We start from the raw sequence: 13,254 nt of genomic DNA on the forward strand, positions 1-13,254 counted from the left end.
TTATTGAGGTTTTCACTCACCTTCAGTCGAACATTGGCATCTTTCAGCTTTCTAACCTCATATCGACTTACTTGTAACCTTTTTTATTCTGACTTTAAAATTACCTACAACTGGTACATGATCAGAATTTATGTCTGCCCCGGATATGTTTTGACAGATGTACAGCTGTTCCTATACCTCTAATTTACTAGCATGTAATCAATGTGATTTCTTACAATCCTTCCCACAGAATCCTGTGGAGATTTCCAGGTGTACAGTTTCCTTGGGTGTAGCTTAAACCAGGTGTTCATTATTATTAATTGATTTGCTTCCGCAAAAATCTCCAATGTATCTCCCCGATCGTTTCGGTTTCCTAGACCAAATGGTCCAACTGCAGATGATGTTTTGCTGGCCCCAACTTTGGCGTTGAAGTCACCCATGACAATTGTTAGATCTTGCTTTTTCAACCTTTTCACGACTTGGTTAATACTATATTATAGTTCTTCTATCTCTTCTTCTGTTCCTTCTGTTGTAGGTGCATACACTTGAATTATATTGATGTCGATTGGACTTGCTTTTAGTTGTATGAGCAGTAGTAATTGAATTTGGAAAATATACTGTTAATAGTATGAGGGTTTTGTAGACATGATCGAAAAACTATAGATTCTAATTGAATTAAAAAAATATTGATGGTTGCCTATGTGTTAGTGCATATATAAGTTCAAATTCATATATCTATGTAGAGTTTTAAAAGGAAAAATATATATGAAAATTGTGAGTGTAATTATTTAAATTAATGTGTCGTAATCACAAAAGGATGTAATATAATTCAGTTCAAAACAAATATCTGTGTACTAGTGAACTTTTTCGAGCTGGGAAATTGTACGTTTCTTTAAAAAAGTAATCCTTTACCATCAACCTAGTGTCTTAAGAATTATAATGTTCGTTACTTAAAATATATAATTTACGGGTCATCTGACCTCATTATGTAGCTAGTTACAACTACTCTATAGACGTATATGTTAACCACATTTTCAATTTAACAGTCAAAATTTTAACCTTCTGTTTTCATTAAGTCTATATTTGTCGTTGTTTTCATTATTTGTCGGTTTTTCACTAACGATAATCTGATAGGATCGAAAACGATTTGAAAATTTATAAATTACTTTTGGATAAGCTTTAAAAAAACTTAATAAAAATTTCATTATATTTGACAAATATTTGGCATGCCAGAAATTGAAAATTTAATGTTTACTGCTTAAAAAATAGCAATACTTTGGAAAAACAGTGCACAAAAGGTAATTATTTTGGGGTCACCATAATTTTAAAAATTTACAATTTTTTTTGCAAACCCTGGATTGCAAAATAATCATGCTGAAACGATTTTATTTGCCTACCACATTGGGTGTCTCTTGTAACAATATATAATTGCTTATAAGGGGCTGAAAAAGGGGACTGAGCAATTACTGGGTTAGAGATGGGTTATGCTAATCAACTAAAACGTTTTCGAACGGCTACTCTTGTTTTGTTTGGAGAGCTGTGGTCGTAAGTAAGGGAGGGACTGGAAGGGGTAACTACAAAGAAAGAAATCAAAAAAATACTTACGGAGATTTCCTGGGCAACAAACACAAGGAAGTTCCTAAACTATTTAAATTGGACGCCGTTTAAAAGAATACTCTTGCTGGATAGAAAGAAAGACTTTTCTTTCCTTATTACAAATAATATTAACAAAATCTTTCAACAAACTTTACAGTGGCGCTATCTGTAAACAATTTATTTATTTTTTAAACAATTATTATAAACCAAAATATCCTAATTTTGATTAACATTACTTACATTGAGTTTAACCTTTAAACAAAACAGAATTTAAAATTATGGTTATGTACCAAATGCCAGAAAAGGATAATCCTGACTGTCATACTGACTGTCGAAATCACTTATCAAACCTTTTTGAAATATTTATTAAATATTAAAGTTAACTTTGTTTAAAAAAAATATGACAATTAGCTGATCCATAAAACTTATAATTTTATCTACAAATTTATATTTTTTTATTTTGTCATGAAAGCAAATCTTTTTATTAACGAAAAAATGTTTATTTTACTTTGAATAATTTTAATAAAAAGTAGTTTGTATCACTGGTTGGTGTATTTCGTATAAGAAAGTTCTTGATATTGGATACGAATCAAAAACACTGTCCCAGACAAAATGCAAATGGTTTGGGGTGACTCATGGAAACACAAAATGTACAAATTTTGGGGAGGCCAAACACTGAATCGGGCTTCGGATTATCCTGGATGCTTCCGACAACATTATCCGATACAAATAATTATCGGATACAAATCGGTGATTAACTCAACAAAGACTTCCAAACATCATTCGGCGTTCAAATTCACCTCTTAACTCAAACAATCTAGCTTATCTCTCTTCTGAATCCAAACTACAGACTGCCTCTCTTCGTCTCGATTCATTCGACCTTTTTTTCTCAACCCCCGTCTAGTTTTCGCTTATGGACCTTAAGACCTTATGGACCTTAAGAGTGCTGGGATTTCAAAGTAAGAATTTATTTAATTAGAACGCAAATAATATCTACGCAGTTAATATTTTTCTTAGATTTCTCGCAAAACACCTGGATAAACAAAACTTTAGGGAATTTTATACACCAGCCAGGGGCGTATCAAATTAATTTTTATACATTAAATATTCGATAGTTATAAGGAAATTTTTTATGCTACAATGCAAAAACTATTACACTGATCCTAACGAAATTTAGCATACGTTTCAGTCGTATTATTATAAGTTTTTCTAGATGAAATATTAAGGCTGTAAGTTATGTCTAAGAGTCGAAAAAAGTTAAAACAAAAACTCCATTTTTTGCACTTTTGTTCCAATTATTGCTATTTTTTAAACAGTAAACATTAAATTTTTAATTTCTAGCTAGTTCGATATTATATCAAATTTTTTGTACTAGCAATATCCCTCGAGTTATGGGCAAAAATATGGATGCAAAAAGCAAAAACTTTCGATTTTTTCAGATTCTGTTAAATAAAAAATAAAGAGTTGTGACTAGCGCATATCGTGATTATTGACACAAGCTAGATCCTCAAGTGATTCCATCAAAAAAAATAGTCTCCTATAAAAATGTCCATTATGGTCTACTTGTCGACAGATCGCGCCTGGACTATAATTTTATACATAATGAATGACACATGACTGACAAAAACGTTAATCGGCGACAGTTTCTTAAATACAGTCTATAATCTATTTGATCTAGAATTATAGTTACTGATTCTTTCTAGTTGTTGGAATTGCCTTTCGGTCCATTATTTTATTTACTAAATAATCTTGGTGACAATTTCTGCATTTGTTATTTTTATGATCTAGGTACTCTGTCATCTCATCCATGCCAGTTATTATTGAAGCCAAGCTTCTATTCTAGCCTTGTATTATGTTTTTAGTATTTTGATAAAATGCTGAGAGCGTCACGGGTAGCGTTAGAAAATAGCGGTTCTTCACATCGATTTACTAGTCTTGATCAATTCGTTTCTAGTCATTATAGGTTTATTTTAAGTAGGTTTAAATTAAAAACTGCATGAAAAATAACTAACAAAATACCAACATTAAATGAGAAGAAAAAAAAAATTAAAAGAATATCTATAACGAAAGATTCGATTCGTAACGATTGTCAAAATTTAAAAGTCATAAATGTCATCAAATTAATAACAATATTGAATATTCTGTTTAAATTTTTATGACGCTTCTGGTTTTAAAATAATTTCATATAAATACAATTGATTGAGTAGATAGCTGCTCAAGAGTTTGCTGTGGAACTCTGAGAACCTGATCATCTTGTTTGTATGTGAATATAGATAAAAAGGAGATAATACAAAAAAAAAAAGAATTTGAATTATATTATGTGTACCGTTTTTTGAACACACTGATGATGTTGAAAAGATGCTATATTTAACTTGTATCTTATTTTAATTTTAGTTCTTAAAGCATATTATTCAGCTCTCCGTTATTGATATTTTATGGACTTTACGGTCATAAAATTTTTATGTTTAAGGTATTAGTCATGTTGTAACTGGCTGATTGACACCTAGTCTATGCAAATAAAAAAAAATCTATAAATACAATTATTATTTTTAAACATCTTGTATAGTTTATATACTAATTAAATTTACTACTAAATGATATTTATTTATATTTTAATATTAATTTAATATCTCGTCTAAATCTGACCGGTCTGTCAGAAGTAAACAATGTATGCTTTGTTAATACAGGTGGCGTTAGGAGTGAGCATAATAATTTATTGAAATATTTTAATATAATATAATTTGGTTTAAAGTATAAATAATAAAATATAGAATAAAGTGATTGTATTTCTTTTTAAAAATATTATTTAAATTTTTGAAATACAGAAAATCTAATATGAAGCTTCACGCTAGTCTACTGTACCGCCTATTGTATTATCTTTTTTTTTTTATATATATATTTTTTATTAATCTTTTAGATCTGGATTTTAGATTTTAGATAGATTTTAGAACTTGAGTCTTTTGCTGTGTGCCGTATTACTTCTTTATTTGGTATGACTCTCTATAATATTTGTGTATTTTAATTGAATACTGTTAATCTTGTGATCTTGTTTCTCCTTGGTCCAGCTAATATTATTCTTATTATCAAGTTTTCAAGTCTTATTTTTGCGGGATGTAGCTCTAGATTTCTCTTCAACTGCATTTGGTTATTTTAATTACTTTTTTTATTATATCATATTCAAAGTGAAAAAGGAAAAAATTGTAAAAATTATATACGTGATCTGATTTAGGATAAGGGTCATGAAATCCGTGAGCAGATCCTTTCCGTGGAAGACACAAGGATTTAATTCTCTTTATATTAAAATCAGAAGTGGATTCCCTAAAGAAAAAATTCCCTAACGGGATTTTTTAATAAAATCTACAAAAGCAACCAGCTACCGCCAAAAAGCTCCTAAATCATTAATAAGCGGAAGATAAGGGGATGTCAGGAGGCTGAGAAATAAATAACCGAAGTCACTCCGACGATACAGCAATATTAGTTGAAAGATTTGATAATATAATCAGACCCTTGTTAATATGGTTAAAGAAGAAGGTGGCCATAGGAATTATATTACCAATATCACAGAAACTAAATGGATGGAATTAGAGAAGATACATGTAGGTCCATATCGACTCATGCTGAACGGACAGAACATTTTAAATTTCTTTGAAGTTGACTGAACACTAAAAGTGACACCGACAAGTAAATTCTTTTCATAATTGAGATATCTCGTAATGCCTTAATGTGTTAAAAAACGATATTATGTGGTAAGAAATATCTTAAACCTTCACAAAAAAAATTGTAAAGTGTTATATCTGGTTAGTCTTGCTATACGGTACAGCTCATCTTCCGCAGTCTGCCTGTTTTTTTTTATAAGTGCGTTTGTTTGGCTTTAATATTTTTATATTTTATGTGATCTTCGTGTTCTTAATGAATATTGGTGTAGCAATAATGTTCATACTTATATCATATTCTTGTCTTTTTTGTAACACTTTCCACTATTTAACATGCATATTAGCAGTAATAATAATTTAATTTGTGGATGTCTTCTATCGAAGATTCCAGAGTCAGGATGATTTTCTTTGTCCTATGGAAAGCTTGCTCTGTATTATGAAGTATGGAAGGTTATACTTCTCTGGATGTGTTATATATACGAAATACTCCATCTTTCGAGTATTTTTGAATGTATCTCATAATTTTTTAAATTGATCTAAAATTATTTCGTTTCTTATTCGGTCGTCCTGTCTATCAATAAAATTATCAGGTAGATCCACATCTTAAAGGATTTTAGTTGTTTCCATAATGTATCTTATATACAGCTTTACGTGCCATCCAATAATTTGAAGAATATGTAGCCAAGGTACTAATCTGATTTTTAGTTTTATGTAGGTACTACCTTTATTGCATAGATATTTTATCGTATAGAAGGCGACTCTTTTTTTTTTGAAGCCGTATATTCTACTCCGGGCGTACTGCAACCAATTGACTTTTTGTATATATTTGATTAAATATTATACAAGATCTCGGAACTTTGGTAGATCTGATGTCCAATTCTATTAGTTAAGGCGGTGCGCTCATATCGTGCCAAGGTTATAATTCGCCACAGTTCTCCAGCTCTGGAGTATCGCTGAGATAACACTTTTTCACCTGTACCATGTTTCCCTGGACGCTATGGTGTTATAACTCCGAATTATCGCAGCACAATTCTAACGATATGATGACTCAGTTGTGGTGAGGATAACCGGTGATTTGCTGATTGAGAATGGTGTGGGTATGTGTAGTTCATCAATTCTAAGCTAATGCAGCGTTCTAAAGTTTATTTTAGGGAACCCATCAAAGCTTTTCTTAAAGTTGATAAAAGATGTAAATACGAATTGTTCTAGATTTATACATCTTTATCCGATCTTCAAACTGAATAATACTTCTGTTGCTCCCATGCCTGGAATTGTGGAATTCAAATTATGTCTTTTTGCTATTTTATACCATTTGATTGTAATTTCTTAAATGGAATATTCTTAAGATACATTTCACAGGTAGGTATGTGAAGAAGACTTAGGCTCATTAGATGAATTAGTTCACTAAACAGTTACGTATTACATTCATATATATATTTTTTTAATTTCAGATGGAAGCTTCTATGGTTGACATTGACTCAACCATACAGTAATTGTGAAATTGAGTTTCTTCCAGTGTACACTCCCAGCGAAGAAGAAAAGAGAGATCCTAAGTTATTTGCAAAAAATGTTAGAGCAGTAATGGCTAAGTAAGTACAATAAGTGAATTAAATAGAAGTATCAAAGTCTTAGCAACCTAGAAGCATTTTACACAGTTCTTCTTTTGTGATACTTTTGTTTCTTTTTTCCATTTAGCCCATTTCGTTTATTTAGTGTTTACTTTTCTACTTTTTGCCTGACACTTGCTACATCCATATATATATATATAAATATATATATATATATATATATATATATATATATATATATATATATATATATATATATATTGATATTTATTTCATATTATTTGTTTTTTCGTCTTTGTTACTTATACAGTTTATTTAATTGGGAAACAGAAATACTTAAATGATGAATAGAGGTAATTGAGGTAGTTCTAGATATTTATTGGCTTTAACGAGTTTTATAATGGAGTTATAGGGTGTTTTATCGATTGTGCTTATTTCTTTCTAAATCCATAACTTTAGAACCATCCTGTATATGTTTTTGATATCTGGTGCACATATTATGTCTATGCTACGGTTGGAAACCGGTCATTCGTTCACGTATAATTAAACAGGAACACAAATGTTTTTCTATTTCATAATCTTCGACCAGGAAATTGTCTTGTACACTCTCTTCTTGCAGCTAGCCCATTTCCATTAAAAAATCCATAAAGATAATATCCGCATGCGCATATTCTTCATTAGAAAATTGATGAGGCATTTTTATAAATCAATATTCGTGTATAATCTAAATTATTTGACATAAACACTGTCAAAGTCATAGGTGTATATATTGAAGCTTGGATACATTTGTACTCTAAGTCTTTACATGATTTAATCAAACCTGAAATGGAGTGCTTCCAATATGCAGATGATTTTGTAATTCTGGTACAAGGGTCAGATATTTATAAATCAATTAATTGCTTAAATACTTACTTACAAAAATTACAGGAGTGGTTTGAAACACACAACTTTAAAATCTCAGCACATAAATCAAAAGCAATAATATTTAGAAAAAGAGCTCAAGCTTATAACTTCCCCCACCTTATGTACCAAAACATGGAAATCCCATGGAAAAATGAAATAAAGTATCTGGGGTTCCATCTACAGTGTAACTTGAATATGACAATTCAAATAAATGATATGATAGCTAAAGCAAGCAAAGGAATTAATGTTATGAGAGCAATTTGTGGTACAAAATGGGGAGCTGACCCAAACATTCTTTTAAGCTTATACAAAGGGATAGTAAGATCTCATTTAGATTATGCAGCCAATCTTTTAAATCCTTGCAGTAAAAGTCTGATGATGAAGTTGGAACAAGTACAAAATGTGGCCTTAAGGATTATAACAGGTTATCTACTACGTTCTACACCAATTTTAATATTACAAGCGGAATGTTCAGTATCCACACTAAAAGTTAGAAGGGAAATATTGGCTCATAAGTATATATTGAAACAAATGTCTGAAAAAAATAACATAGTAATAAGAAGTTTAAATAAGTTAAATGAAGCTATAAATGCAAATAACCAATTTTGGAAGAATAAAGCTATACCAGACTACTCATTAGCATATACGGACATACTCAAAAAATCAAAAAATATAATCCGATACAAAATTAATCCCATATATGAAGTAGAAAGAAAAATTCTTTTGTATCCTATTACAATTAATAGCCTAGAATATGAAAAATATGAAATTGAATCTAATGAAATGTTTTTAGCAAAATATGGTGGAATATATAGTAATCATACCTATGTATATACAGATGGATCTATCGACCCACAAACAAACCAATCTGGATTTGGAATTTATATACCACAGATTAATTACAAATTTTCATCAAGGCTCCATAATTACACACAAATCTGTACAACTAAAACGATAGCTATATATAAAGCTATCTCTGTGTGCATTGAGAAGGGGATCAAGAAAGCAGTTATCTTTGCGGATTCAAAAAGTGCTTTCTCCAAAATTTCCAGTCTCAAATGGGATCAAATGGATTACGTAACCATAATGACCAAAAAACTATTGGTAGAAGCTAATAATACGGGATTCTCGATAGGAATAGAATGGGTACCTGGACATCAAGGGATTAAAGGTAATGAGGTAGCTGATAGGCTGGCGAATATTGGGAGAGAATTAAGAGTACCATATAATATAAAAAATGTTAGTACAGATATCTTTTGCGTTACAAAAAAAGACATTTTAACACAATTCTACAATGAATGGCATTCCCAAATTAAACATAAAGATCCAAACTATTGCAGATTGCAGTGTGATTTCCCCATAAAACCATGGTATGCCAAATGTGGGTATATGGGCAGAAATACCATAACAAATATTAATCGTTTACGTAGTGGACATTGCAAAACTCCTTGCTATCTCTACAAAATAGGTAAAACGGAAACACCGATATGTGAATGCAGAACCATTGGAACAGTGATCCATATCTTCTTTGAATGTCCCATAAACAAACACAAAAATATGAATCTGTATTTAGAACTAATAAAAGCAGGAATAGAGAGTCCAATATCTTTACATAGTATTCTATATAAACCCTCTGAGAAAGTTATAAAAATAATTATTAAATTCATCAAATTTTTTCAAATCGATCTATAAAATTTTTTTTTTTATACTTGTCAAAATAACAAAATAAATCTAGAAAATATGGAAATATCCTAACATACAAAAATGTATGTCCTTAAAATCCTTAATCCTAACCGAAGGTAGCATTACCCATATACCTAATGAGACAATGTTTGGAAGCTACCCCCAAACGAGAAAAGTCTAATCTAACCTTAAATGAAGAAGATAAACAAATGGAAAAGCTAATCTTTCAGTATCACCCAGTTGTCAATTAGCAGTAAACAGTAACCTTAAATGAAGAAGATAAACAAATGGAAAAGCTGATCTTTTAGTATCACCCAGTTGTCAATTAGCAGTAAACAGTAACCTTAAATGAAGAAAATAAACAAATGGAAAAGCTGATCTTTCAGTATCACCCAGTTGTCAATTAGCAGTAAAAAGTAACCTTAAATGAAGAAGATAAACAAATGAAAAAGCTGATCTTTCAGTATCACCCAGTTGTCAATTAGCAGTAAAGTAAACAGAAGTAGAAATTTATCCCTGGTTGTGCATTGCCTAGAGCAAGACGAGCATAACCTTACATGTACTGGGTAAATGATTATATAATCGAAACCCAAAAACAAACGAAGAAGAAGAAGAAGCTTGGATACGGATGTTGTAGTAAAATTTTTTACAATATACCAGCTTGAGCTAATTAATCACAAGAACACAAGAAGCATGCAGTAAATGAATAGAAATAATTCAAATTAATCCGATAATCACTTCGAAATATTTAATTTATCTTAAGTTTCATAAATTTGGAATTTATATTACCAAAGTAATAAAAGGTGTTTTAAAAACTTTTACAAATTTACGAGCCGGAATTTAGAAAATACATACTGGATTGGTCTACAGCCACAAAAAGAAAAAAATGTAGTTAACAATTATTTAGTATTTTCAAAATAACCATTGATTCAATAACTTCAATAATTTTTTATTAAAGTTTCAATATAATTTCAGAATTAGTCATTAAATTGTCTGCTCAAAAATTGAACTGAACCGTTGATCTTAGTTTTTTGTGCCCTTTTCAAATAAGCAAACATATTTTGAAAATTTCAATACAAAGATGTTATTTCAAGCTCACAATTACTTTATATTTTTTTGTTAATCCGGACCAGGATTTTTCTTGTGATCAGCCAGTAGTCGTTTGGGGTCTGAATGGAACATATGTGTACTAAATATTAAAAATATACAGGGTGGATTTAAACTTATGAATTCAGAAAAAATGAGAAAAATCGATAAGGACCCTGTAACTCGGTTATGAAAACCGTTGGAGCCAATAAATGTGGTATAACTGCCTCGGTAACTATTCACCATTTACGTATTTTCGTTTCCCAATAAAGCATCCTGTACATATTCCTGTTTTCGAAACCCATTTTCGAATTCATCTAATTTTTGTATAAGGCATATTTGCATTACTTATTAGCTACACGGATTTTGTAATGATTATCCCTTAACTATGTACCGTAATAACGAAAAAGGGAATTTTTACAAAAAAAAGCTACAAAAAAAGTTAGTCAGTGATATTTAAAATTAACAATACCTTGATTACTGGTCAATGAAAAAAAGTTCTCGAAACAGCCTTGGAAGTAGACGAACATTGTTACAATAGAACCCCTTTTCAGATTTGAAAATTATTGATTATATTTAGGTTTCAAATTTGGGAATATGTCAACTGAAACACTACCTAAAAATAAAAATTATTGTTATCTACTTTGATAGCGCAGACTTCTAGAAGAAGTATTTTCTTCTTTACCAAATGAGACTGTTTTTATTTTTTTGCCTAGTTGATGTTACAAATTACCATTTACTGTTTTCATCTTTTCTATGTAGTCAATCAAGATAATTCCATAAGGAATCTAAAACCTAAAACCAATTGGTATAACCTTCTGTGATGACAAAACCCGTTCTGCCTTCTTTTTTGGTTTCACGATTATATTGGGGAACCTATTACGTGCAAAAAGTATGTCGGATTGTAACAATAGGTCGGAAAAAACGCTTAAATGACTCAATGTTAATCTAGTATGACAACGAAAGGGTGGAGTATTTTTTTAATTTTACAGTAAAAATTCTGTACACACCGTCAGTCAAATTACCTGCATTTTCTGATTTCGCATACACTTTTACGAAATTGTCTTTCAAACGAGAGGGTGGACTTTTTTCATAATATCAAGGGTACAATTAGATTTTATATGTCTATGCGGAGTTTACTCTTTTTGTTAATACAATTAATAATACGAATAAACAACATTTTCCTTCATTAATCCCACCTACAACGAGGACAAAACCCACGAAGAGGTACTTTTAACGCAACTTTTATGCAGTATAATATATTACCTATACTTTTTCTTTTTAAAGGTGTATAGTCTGTTCTGAAAACAACATAAGAAAAGAAAGTCGGTACTGGTGCAAATAGTGTTTAGTATACTGATCTTGGTCCTGCGCCTTGCTTTGGAATTTTACATACCAAGAACTGATTTTGCAAATTTAGGTTTAGGTTTAAATATTATATTTAATTTTGTGTACCTACTGCTTGTGACAAAAATCTACGCATTGTCCATATACTTATTATTTTCAATGTTTATATCAGATATATACACGCTGAGATAGAAGTAGGTGCTCTTGACGTATATGTCGGACAGTGCAGAATTATTTGGCCATCAACTGCATTTATAGTTTTACTTCTTGCCACTTAAGAGGTTACATAAAAGTACTGTAAAACTACTATCCTCTTATTTTTTCTACTGCATGTAAAATCACTGTAGATGTTCAGTTTGACGTACTATAAAAATTCTATAGCTCTGCTTCCTTTTCAAAACTAGGAACGACTTTGAGAATTATACAATCGGGACGACCGCTCTAAGCTGCTAGATTTCATCTACTATAATTCGTGCACCGAATTTGTGCAATCTCTATATTAAATTGCGTTGTCATTAATAATGATCGTATAATCATTAATAATAGATAGAAAACTAAAATTTGCATAATTTTCTGCTAAACCGTTGTTGATGCAAAGATTAATATATTCATTAGAAAGAAAGTTATTTATGATATAACATCGTTTTTATTTGTTTTATAGAGCTCTGGGAATACCAGTTATTGATTACTCATACGACGATTGTATAATGATGACAAAAGCAAAACAGATGCATCTGCCGTACGCTCCATCTCTAGTAGAAGTTAACAAACTTCGGTATAGACTTGGGTAAGTAAAAATTTATTAACATTGTTTTGTGTACCTATATTTTAGAATAAAGTGACAAATGTTTTTAAACCCTGCAATACAATTTTCTTCAGAGTAAATATTTGTGGTACAAATTTTCTTGATTAGTAATATTAAGATTACCCTCGTTAATTAATTTCAGATATCAGTTTATATGATCTCAAAATCCATCAGTTCCATTATTTCTTAGGTTTGTCTTTTGGGTCTTTCTCATTTCTTCCTTGTATTGCTACTGTTGTTCTGTTGGTTTTATTTTATATTATTTCTATTGATGTTTTTATCGGTTTCCGGATACTTCCGACTGTATGCATTGAATGAGTGCTGTTTTTATTATTCTTTTTCTTGAGAATACCATTGAGTGTATTGTCTACCTCTATTTGGATCTCCCTTTCTTTAACTTGATATAGATTAGGTTTATACTACGGTTACTATTGATTGTCTTTATTTTATCGATATTGTGATCAGATCTAATATTAGGTCCTAACAAGTCCTTCACAATATGTGTTCTGTTTCTATAACAGGTGTCTATTTGGTTTCTTATTAAGTTGTTCTCGTTATTACCGGGTAAGTACTTTCGACAAGCATAGTCTTCTGTCCGATAATTGAAATCACGTAATTGCGATTAGAAGATTTT

General features: G+C 30.4%; 1 protein-coding gene across 2 annotated transcripts in view; it reads left to right on the forward strand.

The window, feature by feature from the left end:
- LPCAT (lysophosphatidylcholine acyltransferase) overlaps positions 1–13,254 on the forward strand; it is a 222,438-nt gene that overhangs the window by 186,921 nt on the left and 22,263 nt on the right. For both annotated transcript variants that reach the window (XM_072544453.1, XM_072544451.1), the window contains exons 6-7: positions 6,680–6,817; positions 12,477–12,602. In XM_072544453.1, coding sequence (XP_072400554.1) covers positions 6,680–6,817; positions 12,477–12,602 — 264 coding nt within the window. The remainder of the gene's footprint in view (positions 1–6,679; positions 6,818–12,476; positions 12,603–13,254) is intronic.

Source organism: Diabrotica undecimpunctata, chromosome 1 (assembly GCF_040954645.1).
Source record: "Diabrotica undecimpunctata isolate CICGRU chromosome 1, icDiaUnde3, whole genome shotgun sequence".
In the NCBI taxonomy this organism is placed as follows: Eukaryota; Metazoa; Arthropoda; class Insecta; order Coleoptera; family Chrysomelidae; genus Diabrotica; species Diabrotica undecimpunctata.